The sequence below is a fragment of the Bufo gargarizans genome, chromosome 3, assembly GCF_014858855.1.
Source record: "Bufo gargarizans isolate SCDJY-AF-19 chromosome 3, ASM1485885v1, whole genome shotgun sequence".
Classification (NCBI taxonomy): domain Eukaryota; kingdom Metazoa; phylum Chordata; class Amphibia; order Anura; family Bufonidae; genus Bufo; species Bufo gargarizans.
Genome location: NC_058082.1, coordinates 165,522,111 through 165,542,368, shown reverse-complemented (window position 1 = coordinate 165,542,368; position 20,258 = coordinate 165,522,111). Strand labels below are relative to the sequence as shown.

Here is a 20,258-nt window from a genome sequence, read left to right as displayed (position 1 = left end):
CCTATTCAGCTCTCCATATACCTTACAGAACAGCATTTCCTTCTTACCTAATCTGAAGAAGGACTTTGTGCACATGAATGTATTTTTCATCCACTAAGAACTTCAAATCCGAGGTCTCGGAATTGTCAAATTCCTTCTTCAGGGACTCTGCTACTGTCAAGTGATCATCTGGCTCTTTAGTATGAAAAAATGTATTTTAATTACTTTGCAGCCCATTATTTTCTAGATATACTGTGCCTCCATATTTCTAGAAAAATGAGTAGTAGTGTAGTACAGGCTGTAGTTGTCTCCCTAGTGTTTTAAGTGGCACTGGCATTATTTTAAACCACGATCTTCAGGTTGGAAGATGTCTCACCTACTGAAAGGAGGCGCCACATTATTGCAGGGGTGGAGAAGCAGGCAAACACATCATCAGTGCAAGAGAAGTGGGTGAGATGAGGAGAGATGACAGCTTGTCCTCGACACTGTCCCCACATAAACACCTGACCACCCTGCGACTTAGCGGCAGACGTGTGGGATGAATGGCAAGCCGCAATTTCCACTATTCTGGTGAGAAATAAACAATATTATACATGCAATTATAGTACATTTATGCGCAGATCACTACCCACACACACATACACAATGGACCCTAAGGTTACAATATTGGTTCCGGGATGATCATTGTAACTTGAGTTAATTGGTTCCTAAGTCCCAAATGTCATCCCAGAATAAGAAAGTGACATTTTAAGTAAAATAAGCAGATAACCAAGACATATAAAGCAGTTCCTTAAGTAAACCAGATAGGAATAGATGCTGGAAGCTCTGTATGGTGAGTGTAGGAGCTTTTTCAGGGTCTTGCATAGTAAATACATGTACCAGAAAAATTAAAATATAGTCGCCACCCAGCTAGTGTCCAAAGGAGCAGCTTATCCTGGAACAGACATAGGGCAGTACAGAACATTTAGTACCGCAGAGGAGCTACTAGACAACCAATAAAAGTGTTTTACCAGAGAAATGGCAATGTTGATTGGCTGGATCTGAGTCTGAAGCATTGTATGCAGAGTCTGGTTTCAACTTATGATGGGTCAGAAAAGACCATTTGTTGATATTGTATCCTGAGGCAGTTGTATCTAGAAGGATCATATAGTGATCTAGGGGAAAGTAAACAGATCCAACACCCTTCCACCAAACCTGGAGTGCTGCCTCATCATTTGTCTCGGTGTATGTATGTGTGTAATGTGTAATATGTGTGAAGGCAGTTTGCCTGGATTTGTGGGAGGGGCTGAGGTCCGCCTCCAGCCTATTTAGGGCACCCCCTTTACCTGGCTCCTGCACCGTCCGAGGTCTGAGCTTTGAGAGAGAGAGTCGCTTCGGGAGTCGCGGGAGTTTTGCTTGCGAGTTGCTGAGTTTCTGGAAGTTCGTCGCCGTCGGTGTTCTGGATTTGGAGCATTCCTGTTTCCGTTCTTCCTGCTCCGCCCGGTTTCACTGTGGGTCGTCCACACGGTACAGCTCGGGGCCTCTCCGCTTGTTCCTCTGTGCCACTCATTTTCGTTTCGCCATTGTTGGACTCAGGTCATGTTTTCTCACTCTGGAATCATGCCGATTTTCATGTCAGTCATGCCTGTCAATGAGTCATCCACACGGTACAGCACGGGGCCTCACGGTTGTCCCCTGTACTAGCTCAATTCATTTCACCTTTCGTTCACTCATGTCACGCTATTTTTTCGTTCACAAGTCACTGGCTATTTTCTTGTCTGTCATGCTCCGGATCATGCAAGAACACGACTGCGCTGCATCCCTACTCCAAGTCACCAGACAGCACGGGTTATCGTTCCCGGGGCTGCGACCATTTCAGTTTCCCTCCATCACCACGGCAACCTCCCACACATGTGCCCCCCCCCCCAAACCCCCGGTTCAGGTCAGCGGCATGCCCGCACTCACACCCGCCACATGGTTGGCTCGTTCCAGCAACACCACACATTCTCCCCCTCCACATTCAGCGCTGCTGCTGCGGACTTCCTCGTTCTCCCCACCGCTGCACCGGCCCGTCCCGCTGCTTCTCCTGCCGCGCTGCCGATGGTGACCGCCCGCGTCCCGGTCCCTGGTCTGCGCACGCGCGGCCGGGGTACTGCGCATGCGCGGCGGCGTCGGCGCGTGCGCGGTATCCCGACGGCCGTCCGCTGGTGCGGCTGGGGTGTGGGGAGGGGGCCGCCACAGGTCTGCTCGGCCCCGGTCCAACCACAATACTCTGCCCCAGGCTGCAGCCACTGCCCCCCTCCCACAGGCGGCGCAACCCAGGAGGGGCTCAGACTGTTCCCCATCACACCTACACCCCCCACCACACCAGGCCACAGTCCCCTTCATTATAAAACCCGCCACATCACCCGCGTACCCCGAAAAAGGAAAAATAAAAATTATGTAATTAAAGCTCCAAAAAAAAAAAAACACGGTCTGCGAATCACACCTTCCTCCACGTCACGGGGGCTCATTTCGCACCACTGCTGCTCACGTCATGACCCCTGCACCAGCACCACAGATCCAGCTACCGCTCCCCTCCATCAGGCAGCGCATTCAGGGGGGGCGCAAGTCATCATCACAAGAGCTTGCATCAGGGAACACACCCGCCATGCCAACATCAATGTATAAACAAATCCACCACAATAAAATTCACACCATTCAAAACGCATCACACAATCACCAAAGAAACCCGCCATATAAAAAAATAAATAAAATCATATGAAAGAAAAAAAAAAAAAAGAAAAACCCGCCATATGGAAAAAAAAAAAAAAAACGCCATATGGAAAGGAAAAAAAACAAAAAAAAAAAAAAAAAACACGCCATATGAAAAAAAAAAAAAACGCCATATGAAAAAAAAAAACATACGGTCTGCTGATTACACGTTCCGCAACAAATCCCCCACGTCACGGGCCTCATTTCGCACGCCATCCGCACAGCCGTGGCACCACTGCTGCTGACGTCATGATCCTCTCAGGTCATGCCGACGTTCATACCACAGTCCACTCTCGGCATACTACTTTCTGTCTAAACCCCCTTTTTAGGCGGTCAAGCTTAAACACATTTGCGCTGCACGTGTGTCCAGTGAATCTTTTCTTGCTACCAGGTACGGTAACCTAGTCTAAAACCCGCCACATCACCCTCGTGCTCCATGGTCCAAAAAAAAAAAAAAAAAGGATAAACCCCCGCCATATAGTCCATAGTCCAAAAAAAAATAATAATAATAATAATAATAATAAAAAAAAAAAATAAACAAATAAAATAGGTATGGCGCCTACGTAGACCAGGCGGTCACACGTCCATGACGGTCATTCCAGCCCACATGCCAAGCCTCATTTCTCACGTCTCGATCCAACCAGTCACACGCGCAAGCAGGTACTTGTTTTCACACTCACGTTTTCATGATCCCATCAAGGTCATGTGTCCGTTCGCACCATAGTCCACACTCGTCTTACCACTTTCTTTAACCCCTTTAGGCGGGCTAGCATAGACATATTTTTCTTTACACGTGTTCTGAGATTTTCTTACCACCAGGTACGCACACCTGCTCTTACGATTTGCATTTCTTTTCATTTCTAGGCCTATAGGAGTTAGGCACCACTCACATCCAGTGCGGCATTTCGCCCACTTGTTTTACATCATGCGTTTTACTCCGCTTCCACTAAAGCTGCATTTCTTTTTAATTTCTAGGCCTATGAGAGTGTGTTCCTACCATGTTCACAAGTTGGTTATTCGTGGGTCACGACAAGGGTCTTCTCTTAGCGAGCTGCAATGCCTCTGGCTCTTGTTTTCTCCATCAGTTCAATTTCACGGTTCGCGGTTGATTAATGTTTCGGTTGCGCACGTGGTTCGGACCACTACTGTCCATGCATTTTCCATCAGGTCTGGCTCATGTTTAACTACTTATCACCGTGTGGTCACCCCGTTCAGTCCCTTGGCTTCGGGGGCCCGGTGACCGTTCTTCGTGTTGTCCATTAGGGGTACCATACGGTTGTAGACGGGGTAGTGTCTCAAGTTCATTGTCGGAGATGGTCATGGTTATGCGAGTCATTGGGGTCGCATAAGTGGGGGAAAAAAAAAAAAAAAAGGAAAATAAAATATATATATATAATAATAATTTCATCTGCCATTAATCTCCCACGCAGGGCTTCTCCGTTTTAGTTTTACACACCGAACTCCGCCATTGGTCTCCCACGCGTGTCTTCTCCGGTTAGTACGCACCCACGACCCCACTATTAGTCTCGCACGCATGGTTGCTCCGTTCAGTTGTATACATACGACTCCGCTATTTGAGTCTCTCACGCATGGCTCCGCCATTAGAGTCTCTCAGGCATGGCTTTCTCCTTTTTAGTGTTTCACATACAACTCCGCCATTAGAGTCTCTCACACATGGCTTCTCCGTTTTAGTGTTTCACATAACTCCGCCATTAGAGTCCCTCACTCATTACTTCGCCGTTTAGTTTACACACATTACTCCGTCATTACAGACTCTCACGCATTACTTCGCCGTTTTACTTTCACACACATAACTCCGCCATTAGAGACTCTCACATATGACTCCGCCATTAGAGTCGCTCACGCATGGCTTCCCCGTTTTAGTGTTACACACAGGACTCCGCCATTAGTCTCACGCATGGCTTCTCCGTTAGTGTCACGCATATGACTTTGCCAGTAGAATCTCTCACACATGGCTTCTCCGTTTCAGTGTCACACACATAACTCCGCCATTAGAGTCTCTCACGCATTACTTTGCCGTGTTAGTTTCACACATACGACTCTGCCATTAGTCTCACGCATGGCTTCTCCGTTAGTGTCACACACATGACTTCGCCAGTAGAATCTCTCACGCACGGCCCTGCCATTAGAGCCTCTCACGCATGGCTTCTCCGTTCTAGGGTTACACATATGGCCCCGCCATTAGAGTCTCTCACGCATGGCTCCGCCATTAGAGTCTCTCACGCATGGCTTCTCCGTATTAATTTCACACACTCGACCCCGCCATTAGAGTCTCTCACGCATGGCTCCGCCATTAGAGTCTCTCACGCATGGCTTCTCCGTACCAATTTCACACACATGACCCCGCCATTAGAGTCTCTCACGCATGGCTCCGCCATTAGAGTCTTTCACGCATGGCTTTTCTGCATCAATTTCACACACATGACCCCGGCATTAGAGTCTCTCACGCATGGCTCCGCCATTAGAGTCTCTCACGCATGGCTTCTCCGTACTAATTTCACACACATGACCCCGGCATTAGAGTCTCTCACGCATGGCTCCGCCATTAGAGTCTCTCACGCATGGCTTTTCTGCATTAATTTCACACACATGCCCCCGCCATTAGAGTCTCTCACGCATGGCTCTGCCATTAGAGTCTCTCACGCATGGCTTCTCCGTATTAATTTCACACACACGACCCCGCCATTAGAGTCTCTCACGCATGGCTCCGCCATTAGAGTCTCTCACGCATGGCTTCTCCGTACTAATTTCACACACATGACCCCGCCATTAGAGTCTCACGCATGGCTCCGCCATTAGAGTCTCTCACGCATGGCTTCTCCGGGTGGATTTTTACACATATGGCTCCGCCTTCAGAGTCTCACGCATGGCTCCGCCTCAAGTCTCATGCATGGCTTCTCCGTGCCATTTTTACACACATGGTTCCGCCATTAGAGTCTCTCACGCATGGCTCCGCCATTAGAGTCTCTCACGTATCGCTTCCCCATTCAAATTCTACACACACAACTCCGCCAGTCGAGGCCAGCTGCGTGGTCCCGCAACCAGTAGGTTCCATGTCTTTCTTCCTTCAGACCCGCTCGCATGGCTCGGTCATCTGTGGCTTGCAATACAATTATCTTGTGGTGACTCGCACGCGTGGCTTGCGCCATTAGAGTCTCTCACGTTATCATTCTCTCTGATTTTATTTTTAGGTCGTCAGATTCCTCCTGGAACATAACATCACGCCCCCCTTTTGTCATGGCTTCTCTTTTGGGGTTTGCTTCTTTTGCCACCTTAAACTCAAATGTCATACAACGCCATCATACTCTATCTCACTGACATTCTACACCACATGCTAATCTTACACCCTAATAACATCAGTTTCATGGCCTCTCACCAAATCAAAACCATACTCAGAGGTATTTAGAAAGCGGAACCCGCACGTCCAGCCCAGAGGCTACCCGTTAATCATATTTTCAAGGCATTATCCGAATTACTAGACGCCAAGCCTTCTGAAGCAGATACCAACTCCATCCTCAAAACAGCAATTTACTTGGCCTTCTACGGTTCCTGAGGCCCGGGAAATTCACTACAACCTACACGACCCAAGCCACACCTTGTCTTCCTGTCTCCCACTTGGCAAAACACATGGATCATTACGTCCTGACCTTACCTCACTCCAAGAGTAGTCAGCACTTACCCGTCAACATTTTATATCACCCCACGCACAACAGATGGTGTCCAGTCAGGGTTCTGGAGGCTTACAGACAACGTCACAAGTTTCTACCCTCTCAACCGCTACTTCACCACATGGTTCGGTACTCACCACCACTACCTTCATGACCCATGTCAGGTCATCCCTCACACAACTGGGCCTCAACGCAGCCAACTACTCAGGGCACTCCTTTCGCTTTGGAGCCGCGTCCACGGCCTCCAGTGCCAACGCCCCTACTCATGTCATCAGGAATTGGGGCGCTGGAAGTCATCCGCTTACTTGCGATACATTCCCAATCCAACACAAGAGTTAAGAGATACTTTCCAAAACATGTCGGGTTGAGCTATTCATGTATATTTGACTACAATAACTGGTTATTTCATTTTTGCCCTCTTCTTTCTCAGGCCTACCTCATCCTCGGTTTCGGCACACCACAACCGACTACGCTTATTCCCTGATTTCCTAGGGTTCTTCACTGTACTACCGTAAGCGCCTCACACAAGTGTGAAGGCAGTTTGCCTGGATTTGTGGGAGGGGCTGAGGTCCGCCTCCAGCCTATTTAGGGCACCCCCTTTACCTGGCTCCTGCACCGTCCGAGGTCTGAGCTTTGACCCTCCCACCACTCCACTCATTTACAACTCATTTCTTCCATATCTCTATCCTTGGGTGGGCCCTCTTCTTTCTCAGGCCTACCTCATCCTCGGTTTCGGCACACCACAACCGACTACGCTTATTCCCTGATTTCCTAGGGTTCTTCACTGTACTACCGTAAGCGCCTCACACAAATATATATATATATATATATATATATATATATATATATATAACACAGAAAAAAACTGCGGCACTCCTTGAAGTAGAAAAATGTGCAATTTATTCACACATGTCAGCAGAGACAACGTTTCGGTTCTCTCCCAGAACCTTTTTCAAGTCAAGTGAACATAAAAAGTGCATATGTGCATATATAAATACATCATCACTTAGTGCCTAATTGATTCAACAACCAATACAATAGCAGTGCACTCCCCATTGGGGGTAAGCTACAACTCATGTGATCAGTTCCTAAAGTTAACATTGATACCAATCTATCCTAAATACATGTAGGTGAAGTTTTTAAAAAAAATATATATTTCATTGAAATCCTCATAATTACGTATACGTGCATACAATAAAGTGAACAGTGCAATTAAAATCATGACTGTAATACCTTCTTAAAGAGAGTTATGGAGAGAAATATCGGGAGAGGCGTCTTCTCTTGTATGGAGGCTCGCGCCACTGTTCCGCGTCTGCTACTCCCCACTGCGCATGTGTCAGTCCCTCTTCCCTCGTGACGCCGTACATAACCACCCTGCGTCACATCTGGGCGGAGTCCCACATGATGACGCTTGATCGGCCGCCCCAGCACCATCCCCGCACGCACTGCGTGCGAAACTGAGCTGCGCCAGTCGCACCGAGCCGCATCACTGGTCTGTAGCCGCCATCTTACATTAGGGCATTCATCTGGGCAAAATATTACAACTCTGTTTTCCCATAGTTCTTCTCCAAACCTCTAATCCGTTATAGGCAACAGTCCACATAACATTTTAAACAATGCCTACAGACAATTAAGCCACATGTATAACATGAACATGACCATAGCTTCTATTAATTCACTACATACAGTATGCGATACACATCAAATCACAGGGCTGTGAACTTGAGATTAGCTGACCATTTCTCCCGTTACCCTAAATTCAACGTTTAGCCCTTTTGGTTTCAAAGTATCTAGTCGGAAAATCCACTTAAGCTCAATTTTCTTTAATATGTTTAATCGATCCCCTCCTCTTACCAAGGGTTTAACGTGGTCAATGACCATAAATCTCAAGTCACTCTCCCTGTGATTTTTTTCTACAAAATGCTTCGATACAGGCAAATCAGTTCTTTTACTCCTAATGGACTGTCTATGGTTATTCAACCTGGTTTTTAGCTCACATGTCGTTTCGCCGACATATAGCCTTTTACAAGGGCACCACAGCACATATATCACCCATGATGAGTCACAGGTGAGATAGTGCCTTATGTTGAAGATCTCTCCCGTGTCTGGATGTGCGAACCCTGATCCTTTCACCATCAGTTTGCAGTTCACACATCCAAGACACGGGAAAGAGCCAGTGCGCCTTGTCTTCAAAAATGTCTGTCTTACTTGTCCTTTTTCAGGTACTCTTGAGTGCACAACCTTATCCCTAATGTTCCCTGCTCTTTTATATGCCATCATAGGTGGATTCTTAAAGGCTGCAATATTTGGGTGTCCACTACTCAATAGCCCCCAGTGGCGCCTCACTATATTTTCAATATTGGGGCTCAACTCGTTATATGATGATATGAATGGCAATCTGTCATTCACTTGTCTTTGTTTGGGGACCAACAGCTCCTCTCTTGAAGCTTCTCTAGCTCTATCCGCATGTTTTTTCACTAGCCTTCTAGGGTAACCCCTATCAACAAAGGCTTGTGCCATCTTATTCATTGCCAAATGCATGTTCTCTTCCTTATCAACTATTCTCCGTACCCGGAGTAACTGACTAAACGGTAAAGAGTCCACCATCCTCCGTGGGTGACCACTTGTAAAATGCAATAATGTATTCTTATCAGTGGATTTAATATTCAAATCCATATGTAGCTGATCATCCTCAATATATACCTGTGTATCTAGGTACTGCACACGGTCAGCCGATGCCGTTAACGTAAATTGGATCTCCCTATCTAGAGAGTTCAAAAATACGTGAAAGTCCATCAGCTGATCCATGGTGCCACCCCAAATGAGGAAAATGTCATCTATGTACCTCCACCACGTCAATACTTGGTTGAAGTGGGGAGATACATAGACGAGACGTTCCTCAAATGACCGTACAAAAATATTTGCATAGGTGGGCGCGGCGTTGGACCCCATCGCCGCGCCCATCGTTTGCAAATAAAACTGTCCCTGGAACTCAAAGTAATTGTTCCTCAGAGACAGCTCCATCAATGCTAATACAAACTGTCGTGCTGGGGCGGAATAGTCCGAATGTTGTAACATCTCAGCCACAGCCGACAGTCCCTTTTCATGGTTAATAGACGTGTATAATGACACTATGTCAAAAGATGCCAAAATCGCCCCTTTCGGAACCCTCGTTCCTTTAATCTTGGTGATGAAGTCTCCGGTGTCCCTAATGTATGACTTAGCACCCATAGCGTACTCCCTAAGTATTTTATCCAAAAAAACATTTATGTTTGACAGAATCGAATTCCTGCCCGAAATTATTGGCCGTCCCGGAGGATCGACCAACCTTTTATGTATCTTTGGTAATACATATATAGTGGGTGTAACCGGAGACTTCACCACCAAAAACTCTTTAAGTTGTTTATCAATGGTCCCATCCTGTACTGCGGCTGTTAGATGTGCATCAATTTTCCTGGCAATATCGAATCTGGGGTCCCTGACCAATGGTTCATAGACACCAGGTTCACGCAATTGCCTGTGTATTTCCTGTATATATCGAGAGGTGTCCATAACCACGATCCCACCACCCTTGTCCGCAGACTTGATGGTGAGATCCAGGTTACTGGACAAACTCTCAAGCGCAGACATTTCCTGTGCCGTAATATTTGGTTTAGTGAAGATTTCACCTTGGGTTCTTTTTCTTAGTATGGCAACATCTCTCTTGACCGCCTCTATAAAACACTCTAGGGCATGCGAATTAACAAGAGGAAAAAAATCACTTTTTAAATGCAAACCAAACTGTTGTAACGTCAATTGATCATCAGAATGATCAGTCTCATTAGTGTTAATGGCACCAGGGGAACTGGAGTCGAACCACACCCTCAGTTTTAAATTCCTGAAGAGGCGGTTCAAGTCCAGTTCCAACTGGAACCAATCAGGTTTAGCCTGTGGACAAAATGACAGTCCTTTGTTCAGAACTTTCAATTCATGCTCAGTCAATGAATAAGATGAAATATTTATCACCACATTCGACTCTACTTCTTCTTTGTTACATTCATCTGTCTGGAGTTGTTGGTCCTCATTAATCTCTGTGCCCTGGTTTTTCCCAGATCTCCTGTGTCGGACACCTCCCCTTCTTGTGGGGCGTCTCCCGTAGCGACACGTGGGCCTAAAAAAATTCCAGGCTGGCTAGAGTTGAAATCATCATTTGCATCGTTGTTTCTCGCCCATTTATTTATTTCTTTATTCCGCTTTGGCATCTTTTTTGGCTGCGGACCCCGATCCGTGTGCCAAGGTTGTTCCCAAACATAGACTTGCCCAGACATATAATCATTTTGGTCTCTATGCCACTTAGACCTTTTGACTTCCTCAAGGTCTTTTCGCATTTTTTCCAAAAAAGACCGTTGTTTCTCCAAGAACACCTCTGTTTCATTAATAGATATTGTTACTTTAAGCTGTTGTTCAATATTTGCAAACGATGGGCGCGGCGATGGGGTCCAACGCCGCGCCCACCTATGCAAATATTTTTGTACGGTCATTTGAGGAACGTCTCGTCTATGTATCTCCCCACTTCAACCAAGTATTGACGTGGTGGAGGTACATAGATGACATTTTCCTCATTTGGGGTGGCACCATGGATCAGCTGATGGACTTTCACGTATTTTTGAACTCTCTAGATAGGGAGATCCAATTTACGTTAACGGCATCGGCTGACCGTGTGCAGTACCTAGATACACAGGTATATATTGAGGATGATCAGCTACATATGGATTTGAATATTAAATCCACTGATAAGAATACATTATTGCATTTTACAAGTGGTCACCCACGGAGGATGGTGGACTCTTTACCGTTTAGTCAGTTACTCCGGGTACGGAGAATAGTTGATAAGGAAGAGAACATGCATTTGGCAATGAATAAGATGGCACAAGCCTTTGTTGATAGGGGTTACCCTAGAAGGCTAGTGAAAAAACATGCGGATAGAGCTAGAGAAGCTTCAAGAGAGGAGCTGTTGGTCCCCAAACAAAGACAAGTGAATGACAGATTGCCATTCATATCATCATATAACGAGTTGAGCCCCAATATTGAAAATATAGTGAGGCGCCACTGGGGGCTATTGAGTAGTGGACACCCAAATATTGCAGCCTTTAAGAATCCACCTATGATGGCATATAAAAGAGCAGGGAACATTAGGGATAAGGTTGTGCACTCAAGAGTACCTGAAAAAGGACAAGTAAGACAGACATTTTTGAAGACAAGGCGCACTGGCTCTTTCCCGTGTCTTGGATGTGTGAACTGCAAACTGATGGTGAAAGGATCAGGGTTCGCACATCCAGACACGGGAGAGATCTTCAACATAAGGCACTATCTCACCTGTGACTCATCATGGGTGATATATGTGCTGTGGTGCCCTTGTAAAAGGCTATATGTCGGCGAAACGACATGTGAGCTAAAAACCAGGTTGAATAACCATAGACAGTCCATTAGGAGTAAAAGAACTGATTTGCCTGTATCGAAGCATTTTGTAGAAAAAAATCACAGGGAGAGTGACTTGAGATTTATGGTCATTGACCACGTTAAACCCTTGGTAAGAGGAGGGGATCGATTAAACATATTAAAGAAAATTGAGCTTAAGTGGATTTTCCGACTAGATACTTTGAAACCAAAAGGGCTAAACGTTGAATTTAGGGTAACGGGAGAAATGGTCAGCTAATCTCAAGTTCACAGCCCTGTGATTTGATGTGTATCGCATACTGTATGTAGTGAATTAATAGAAGCTATGGTCATGTTCATGTTATACATGTGGCTTAATTGTCTGTAGGCATTGTTTAAAATGTTATGTGGACTGTTGCCTATAACGGATTAGAGGTTTGGAGAAGAACTATGGGAAAACAGAGTTGTAATATTTTGCCCAGATGAATGCCCTAATGTAAGATGGCGGCTACAGACCAGTGATGCGGCTCGGTGCGACTGGCGCAGCTCAGTTTCGCACGCAGTGCGTGCGGGGATGGTGCTGGGGCGGCCGATCAAGCGTCATCATGTGGGACTCCGCCCAGATGTGACGCAGGGTGGTTATGTACGGCGTCACGAGGGAAGAGGGACTGACACATGCGCAGTGGGGAGTAGCAGACGCGGAACAGTGGCGCGAGCCTCCATACAAGAGAAGACGCCTCTCCCGATATTTCTCTCCATAACTCTCTTTAAGAAGGTATTACAGTCATGATTTTAATTGCACTGTTCACTTTATTGTATGCACGTATACGTAATTATGAGGATTTCAATGAAATATATATTTTTTTTAAAAACTTCACCTACATGTATTTAGGATAGATTGGTATCAATGTTAACTTTAGGAACTGATCACATGAGTTGTAGCTTACCCCCAATGGGGAGTGCACTGCTATTGTATTGGTTGTTGAATCAATTAGGCACTAAGTGATGATGTATTTATATATGCACATATGCACTTTTTATGTTCACTTGACTTGAAAAAGGTTCTGGGAGAGAACCGAAACGTTGTCTCTGCTGACATGTGTGAATAAATTGCACATTTTTCTACTTCAAGGAGTGCCGCAGTTTTTTTCTGTGTTATTTTGCTGGTCCTGGATCGAGGGATCACTGCGGGCACCGCTACAGCTTCAGCTGCATACTAAGGAGTGCTGCCTGACCTTTTGTTATGGATATATATATATATATATATATATATATATATATATATATATAAATAATTTTTATTAATTAGGGCTGCACGATATGGGAATTTTGTGCAATTGCGATTACGGCCCTAAAAATTGCGATAACGATATGCGATGCAATATTTTAAGGGAATTGTGCTAGAGGTCTATTTGCTTGGATTTTCCCATATGAGCCGCTGACGTGGCTGGGTATGACAGTTATGGGGGATCTGTGGAGGGCGCTGTGTTGTGGGGGGATCTGTGGAGGGCGCTGTGTTGTGGGGGGATCTGTGGAGGGCGCTGTGTTGTGGGGGGATCTGTGGAGGGCGCTGTGTTGTGGGGGGATCTGTGGAGGGCGCTGTGTTGTGGGGGGATCTGTGGAGGGCGCTGTGTTGTGGGGGGATCTGTGGAGGGCGCTGTGTTGTGGGGGGATCTGTGGAGGGCGCTGTGTTGTGGGGGGATCTGTGGAGGGCGCTGTGTTGTGGGGGGATCTGTGGAGGGCGCTGTGTTGTGGGGGGATCTGTGGAGGGCGCTGTGTTGTGGGGGGATCTGTGGAGGGCGCTGTGTTGTGGGGGGATCTGTGGAGGGCGCTGTGTTGTGGGGGGATCTGTGGAGGGCGCTGTGTTGTGGGGGGATCTGTGGAGGGCGCTGTGTTGTGGGGGGATCTGTGGAGAGCGCTGTGTTGTGGGGGGATCTGTGGAGGGCGCTGTGTTGTAGGGGGATCTGTGGAGGGCGCTGTGTTGTGGGGGGATCTGTGGAGGGCGCTGTGTTGTGGGGGGGATCTGTGGAGGGCGCTGTGTTGTGGGGGGGATCTGTGGAGGGCGCTGTGTTGTGGGGGGATCTGTGGAGGGCGCTGTGTTGTGGGGGGATCTGTGGAGGGCGCTGTGTTGTGGGGGATCTGTGGAGGGCGCTGTGTTGTGGGGGATCTGTGGAGGGCGCTGTGTTGTGGGGGATCTGTGGAGGACGCTGTGTTGTGGGGGATCTGTGGAGGACGCTGTGTTGTGGGGGATCTGTGGAGGACGCTCTGTTATGGGGGATCTGTGGAGGACGCTGTTATGGGGGATCTGTGGAGGACGCTGTTGTTATGGGGGATCTGTGGAGGACGCTGTTATGGGGGATCTGTGGAGGACGCCGTTATGGGGGACCTGTGGATGGCAATGTTATGGGGTGGATCTGTGGAGTACGCTGTTATAGGGGATGTGTGCTATGACACATAGGGCCATGAAGGGGGCCAGCATAAGACATATAGCATCTTATGCTGGTCCCGCTCATGGCCCTATGTGTCCCCTCATGTGTCCTAAACTGCGCACATAACTGGCTTTGCGTGTAAAGTATTTTACTAGTGTGTGAAACAATCTCTCTCCTATTGATAACAGGTCCGGCCTCTGTACTCACTGTCACTATAAATGCACTGCAGCGAGCGGTAGCGAGCTGGCCGGCCGGCGCGTGACTGATGTTACTTAGTAACGCTCCTCCCACTTCAGGAAGCAGGAGCGTTACTAAGTGACGTCAGTCACGCGCCGGCCGGCCAGCTCGCTGCAGTGCATTGTATTCATCGCGACAGTGAGTACAGAGGCCGGACCTGTTATCAATAGGAGAGAGATTGTTTCACACACTAGTAAAATACTTTACACGCAAAGGCAGTTATGTGCGCGGGGCCCCTTTATATATGATCGCAGCATTTTCGGGTCGGCCAAATCGCCATATCGCATTTGCCGATTATCGCGATTTGATTATTTTTTAAATTTATCGTGCAGCCCTAATATATATATATACATACATACATACATACATACACACACACACACACACCTATAATACTGTATCTATCTATATATCCCAGATTTGCTGAATAAATATGATTTATCCACTCATTCATGTAATGACATTTCATAACCTGGAGCCATTTTCTAGGTTTAATTATAAGCTATTTTCCAAGTTTTCCTCTCCGCCATATGTCAGAGTATATATTGCCTTTGTTTTGATTCTTATCTTTTTTTTTTCCTGAGCTATTAAGTGCAATGGTATTATTTGTGGTAGAACAAATTGCTGAACATTGTACATAAAAAACAATATAAATTAGCTAAATTATGGTAATACACTGAACACTCAATCATTTGGAGCAGAATGCCTTGAACACAGGAAGGCTCTTAAAAGTGAAAAGCCTCCTGCAAAGTTGCCTGAGGATCCTTCAGACCACAAGATTGTAGCAATGTGTCAATAAAAAAAAATAAAAAAAAAAAATATGTACTTAAATTGATTTTGCATACCTGAAAAAAAAAAGCTACCATTTTATTAGGCTAGTTCACTCTAGCGCTAAACTGTTCCAGCAGGGTGTTCTGGTAGACGGAGTTCATTGTATCCCGCATAGCTGGATACTACCTTTCCTCGACAAAGCTTATTGACCATAATGGAATCTGGTGGGGATTTGGCCTATTTCCACCATTAGTGCTGAGATTTGGCAGGAAAATAACACTGCAAAAGCAGCTGTTTTTGTCCAGCAGAATCCTGGAACTAAAGCCGGACACAGGTCAGATTCTTTTGTGAAACTAACCTGTAAAATCTTTTTCTCATCTTTTCCATTGGGGGACACAGACCATGGGTATAGCCTAGGTCATTACTAGGAGGAGACACTATGCAAATAAAAAAGAAAGCTCCTCCTCCCTGGGCTATACCCCCATGCTCCACCGGGAGGATCCCATTGCGTGCAAAAGCAGTAGGAGAAGGAGACCAAAGCCAAAGAGACCAGAACAACGGATACTGCCATCGGACCAAAAACCTTCAGGACCAGAAGAACTAACCACCGCCTGCAATACCTTGCGCCCAAGGACAGCATCAGCCGATGCCAAAGAGTGCAACTGGTAAAACTTTGTAAAAGGTATGCAAGGAAGACCAGGTGGCCGCCTTACAAAGTTAAGATGCCGAGGAGCGATTACGCCTAGCCCAGGAGGCCCCCAGCGCGGTAACCCCAGCTGGGGGAACCCTGCCACGGGCACGATAAGCCGTGGCAATAGCCGACCGAAACCATTGGGCTACCGAGACCTTGGAAGCCGCCAGACCTTTACGAGGCCCTTCCAGAATCGCGAAAAGGGAATCCGTATGGCGGAAAGAGGCAGTAACCGACAGGTACACACGCAGAGCCCGGACAACATCCAGGGAATTGAGAGCGCGCTCCTTGCGGTTCGCCGGAGATGGACAAAAAGAGGGCAGGACTATATCTTCATTAAGGTGGAAGGCGGAGACCACCTTGGGCAAAAAAGAAGGGACCGGATGCAGAATAGCCTTATCCTGGTGCAAGACCAAAAAGGGCTCCCTACAGGAAAGCGCGGCCAGCTGCGATACCCTCCTGATCGAGGTGATCGCCACCAAAAAGACCACCTTCCAGGTGAGAAGACTCAAAGGGAGCCGTCTGGAGGGAAGACAGAACCAAATTCAGGTCCCAGGGGGGCAGGGGAGGAACATATGGAGGGACCGAATGCGCAGAGCCAGGGATCGCTGAAAGAAAATGGCCAGAGCAGAAACCTGACCCTTCAGAGAGCTCAACGACATTCCCATCTCAAGACCCGATTGGAGAAAGGAGAGGACCACCGGAACCGAGAAGCAAAGGGGAAAAACGTCCAGCTTCTCACAAAAGGCAAGAAAGGCCTTCCAGGTACGATAGTATATACGGGATGAAACCTGTTTTCTGGCCTTGATCATGGTCTTCACCACAGAGTCCAGGAAGCCCCTCTTCTTCAGGACCGTAAATTCTGGTCAAAGAGCGGTCCTTGAGACAGTAGGTCCTCCCTAAGAGGAAGAGGCCACGGAACGCCTGCCAGCATCCGAGTGACGTCCAAGAACCAGGTGCGGCCAATCGGGGGCAATAAGAATGGTCGGAATCCCATCCAACGTGATCTTGCAAAGGACCTTCGGTAGTAGACGCGGAGGTGGAAAGACATAAAGGAGAGGGAAGCCTCGCCACGGAGACACCAGCGCGTCCACCCCGTACGCCTCCGGGTTGCGAGCACGGGCCAGAAACGTGGGAACCTTGTTGTTGAGCCTGGACGCCATCAGGTCGACATCCGGGCGGCCCCACCAGCGACAGATGTCCTCGAAAACTTCCAGATTTAAGGACCATTCTCCTGGATCCACCGTGTTGCGGCTGAAAAGGATCCTTTCCGCGTCCTGCATCACCGTCCGGCTGCGGGTCCCGCCCTGGTGGTTAACGCAAGCCACAGCAGTGGCATTGTCTGACTGGACCCTTACTGGGAGACCTGCCAGGAGATGAGTCCAGTGAGAAAGGGAGAGGAAAATTGTTCTGAGTTCCAGCACGTTGATCGGAAGGCGGGCCTCCGCCGCCGACCAAACCCCCTGTACGACCGGGTCTGTAGAACACCACCCCAACCTAGGAGGCTGGCGTCATGGTGACGACTGTCCAGGAGATCGGAATTAAGGACCTCCCTGAAATCAGGTTTAGGGGGGACAGCCATCACAAGAGTTCCGCCCGAACCCGAGGAGGCAGACGGACTCGAGAGGCCAGACCGCGCAACGTCCTGTCCCAAAAGGAGGAGGGAGGAGAGGATGATCCTGTCAGGAGGCAAGGCAAGAGTCACAGGATCCAGTGACCGAAAGTGGCAAGCAGCAAACCTTACATAGCCCCAAAGGGGTAGACGGATTTTTGTGAGGCCCCAGGTTTTGGCATGATGGCGGTAATCCCTGCAATGGAAGATGCCAGGGTCTCCTACCGTTCCTGCAGCACACAACCGGGACAGAGTGGAGCCGGGAGCAGCAGAAGACAGAGCGCCTCCTACAAATCGCGTCAGGAGGCGCGAAACCCGCGTGCGCGCGGGAAATAAGAAAATAACGAGACGCGGCTGCTGGAAGGGTAGGAGGGTCCGCCCCCTAGACACCGCCGAGGGAAGCCAGGAAGTTGCCGCTTTGTAGCGATGCCCCAGACAGGGATCCTATCCCCCTTCAAAACTCCCACCAAGCGGCCCTAGCATTACACCGGGAGGCAGTGTACTTATCTGCGTTCTGTTATCTTCGCCCTCAAATGCACACCAGCGGAGGTCACCTCTCAGTCAGCTGGCACAAGGAGTGGCAGTGATCTGGAGGAGGGCAGGAAGGTGACCCCGAATCTGGTAGGCCACCGGAGCTGCTGATCAAGCCCGTTTACATTTAAACTTCTGGGGGAGGGTGGGAGGTAGCCGGGGACGTCAATTCGACCCCGGCGCTTGCTCCATCAAGAGACCAGGGAATTGCTGCAGGGGGACCAGGGAATTGCGACCCTGCGTCCACTGCTGAACAAAATAAACGGGAGTAGAGAGAATGTCACCTCCTTATCCGACACCAAGCAAGACTGGGTTCCTCCCGGTGGAGAATGGGGGTATAGCCCAGGGAGGAGGAGCTTTTTTATTTATTTGCATAGTGTCTCCTCCTAGTAATGACCTAGGCTATACCCATGGTCTGTGCCCCCATGGTCTGTGTCCCCAAATGGAATGCGCGAGAAATATAAATGCCATTTGTACCAACATTTAGAATACATTTCTCTACATAGCACCTTTTCAGGCAAAACAGTAGCACCTCCTTGCTTATATGGTGATAGCTGGCACCTATTTTAGCAGTAAAACAGGATTACCTGGGACGTGTGCTGGTCAACAGAAGCTTTCTTGTTCCCATCCTCCTCTGTGCCCACATTTCAGAGAAAAATATTTTAATATATGCAAATGTATAATTTATTTTACACAATTTATACAGCGCCGACACATTTCTCAGCGCTTTACAGTCATTAGCATAAAGCTGTTCCCAATAGGGCTCACAAGTTCCCTATCAGTAGGTCTTTGGAGTGCGGGAAGAAAGTGGAGTACCCGGAGGAAACCACGCAACCACAAGGAGAACAAACAAACCCCATGCAGATGTCATTCTTGGTCGAATTCAAACCTAGGACTTTAGCGCTGCAAGGCACCAATGCTAACCACTGAGCCACAGTGCTGCAAATGAGCAACAGGTGCGTTGCCGTTACACCTAGAGGCTCCGTTCGCTCTGCAACCGCAGCGGCCTTTGAACTTTGACAGGGAGTGTAAAAGTCATCGCATCTGGCCCTGGCTTCTGATTGGTCTCGCACCTTTGCCGTGAGCGTCACTACCCAGCGCAGATTCAGTACATGAAAGAGTCTCAACAGCAGTTCTTTTCTGTACTGCGCCGGACACCGAAGCACATGACAAAGGCACAAGACTTTAGAAGTCAGGGCCAGGCGTGTTAATGTTTATGCTGCCTTGCCCTGTCGATCAAAGTGCAGAGGGCACAGCGTTTGCAAGGAGAATGGAGCTTCTAAGTGTAACGGCAACACCCCCATTGCTCCTAGAGACTCATATGCATTTATTAAAACTTCATTTTTCTCTGAAATGTGGGCACAGATGAGGATGGGAAGAAGACAGGTAGCTTCTGCTGACCAGCACACATGTCCCAGGTCAGCCTGTTCTTACTGCTATAAATCTGCTGACAAAAGCCTTTCAATGGCTCACATGACTGCTAGAAGCTGGTTGTCCATAGGACACAAAGGAAATGTAAATTATTATTATAAAGAAATTGCAGTGCCGGAACCGTTTTTCCTTACTTTATAGACCTTATTATAGTTAATGTGCAGGATCCAGCACTTCTGTTAATTCTTGTTGTTCAGCTGTTCTGCTCCAATAACAGACCTGAACAATGGAAAACAATAGAACTGATCTGAAAGCAGCCTTAGAGAACGTTCACACAGCAGCTTTTTCAGCCGAAATTTCACTGAAAACCTGGCGACGGTCGGGTCCCCTCTATTTCCCATACATTTCAATGCGAGGCAGCGGCTTTAAGCCTCCTCAACGCTGCCTCCCATTGAGATGTATGGGAGGCAGAGAGGATTCGGTCTCCTGCGGGTCTGCAGGTAACATTTTAACACCAATATTCTGCTTAAAAAGCTACCGTGTGAATATTCCCTATGTGGCCTGCAATCTGTGGATCTCCTCCTACTCTTCTGAAACATAACATACCAGCAGGCCATAAAATGACATGCAAGGATTTCAATTTTATTTTAATTTTTCCCCCCAGAGAAAATAAAATGTATACACCCCTGTATGAGAATTTAAAGATTGGGGGATTTGCATAGTAACTTAGAACTACAGTTGCAAGAAAAAGTATGTGAACCCTTTGGAATGATATGGATTTCTGCACAAATTGGTGATAA

General features: G+C 47.7%; 1 protein-coding gene across 2 annotated transcripts in view; it reads right to left on the bottom strand.

Annotated features, from left to right (window-relative positions):
• The window catches only part of RCBTB2 (RCC1 and BTB domain containing protein 2), a 99,103-nt gene that overhangs the window by 32,533 nt on the left and 46,312 nt on the right, over positions 1-20,258 (bottom strand). For both annotated transcript variants that reach the window (XM_044285973.1, XM_044285975.1), the window contains exons 9-10: positions 356-546; positions 48-174 (exon numbers count right to left, since the gene is read on the bottom strand). In XM_044285973.1, coding sequence (XP_044141908.1) covers positions 48-174; positions 356-546 — 318 coding nt within the window. The remainder of the gene's footprint in view (positions 1-47; positions 175-355; positions 547-20,258) is intronic.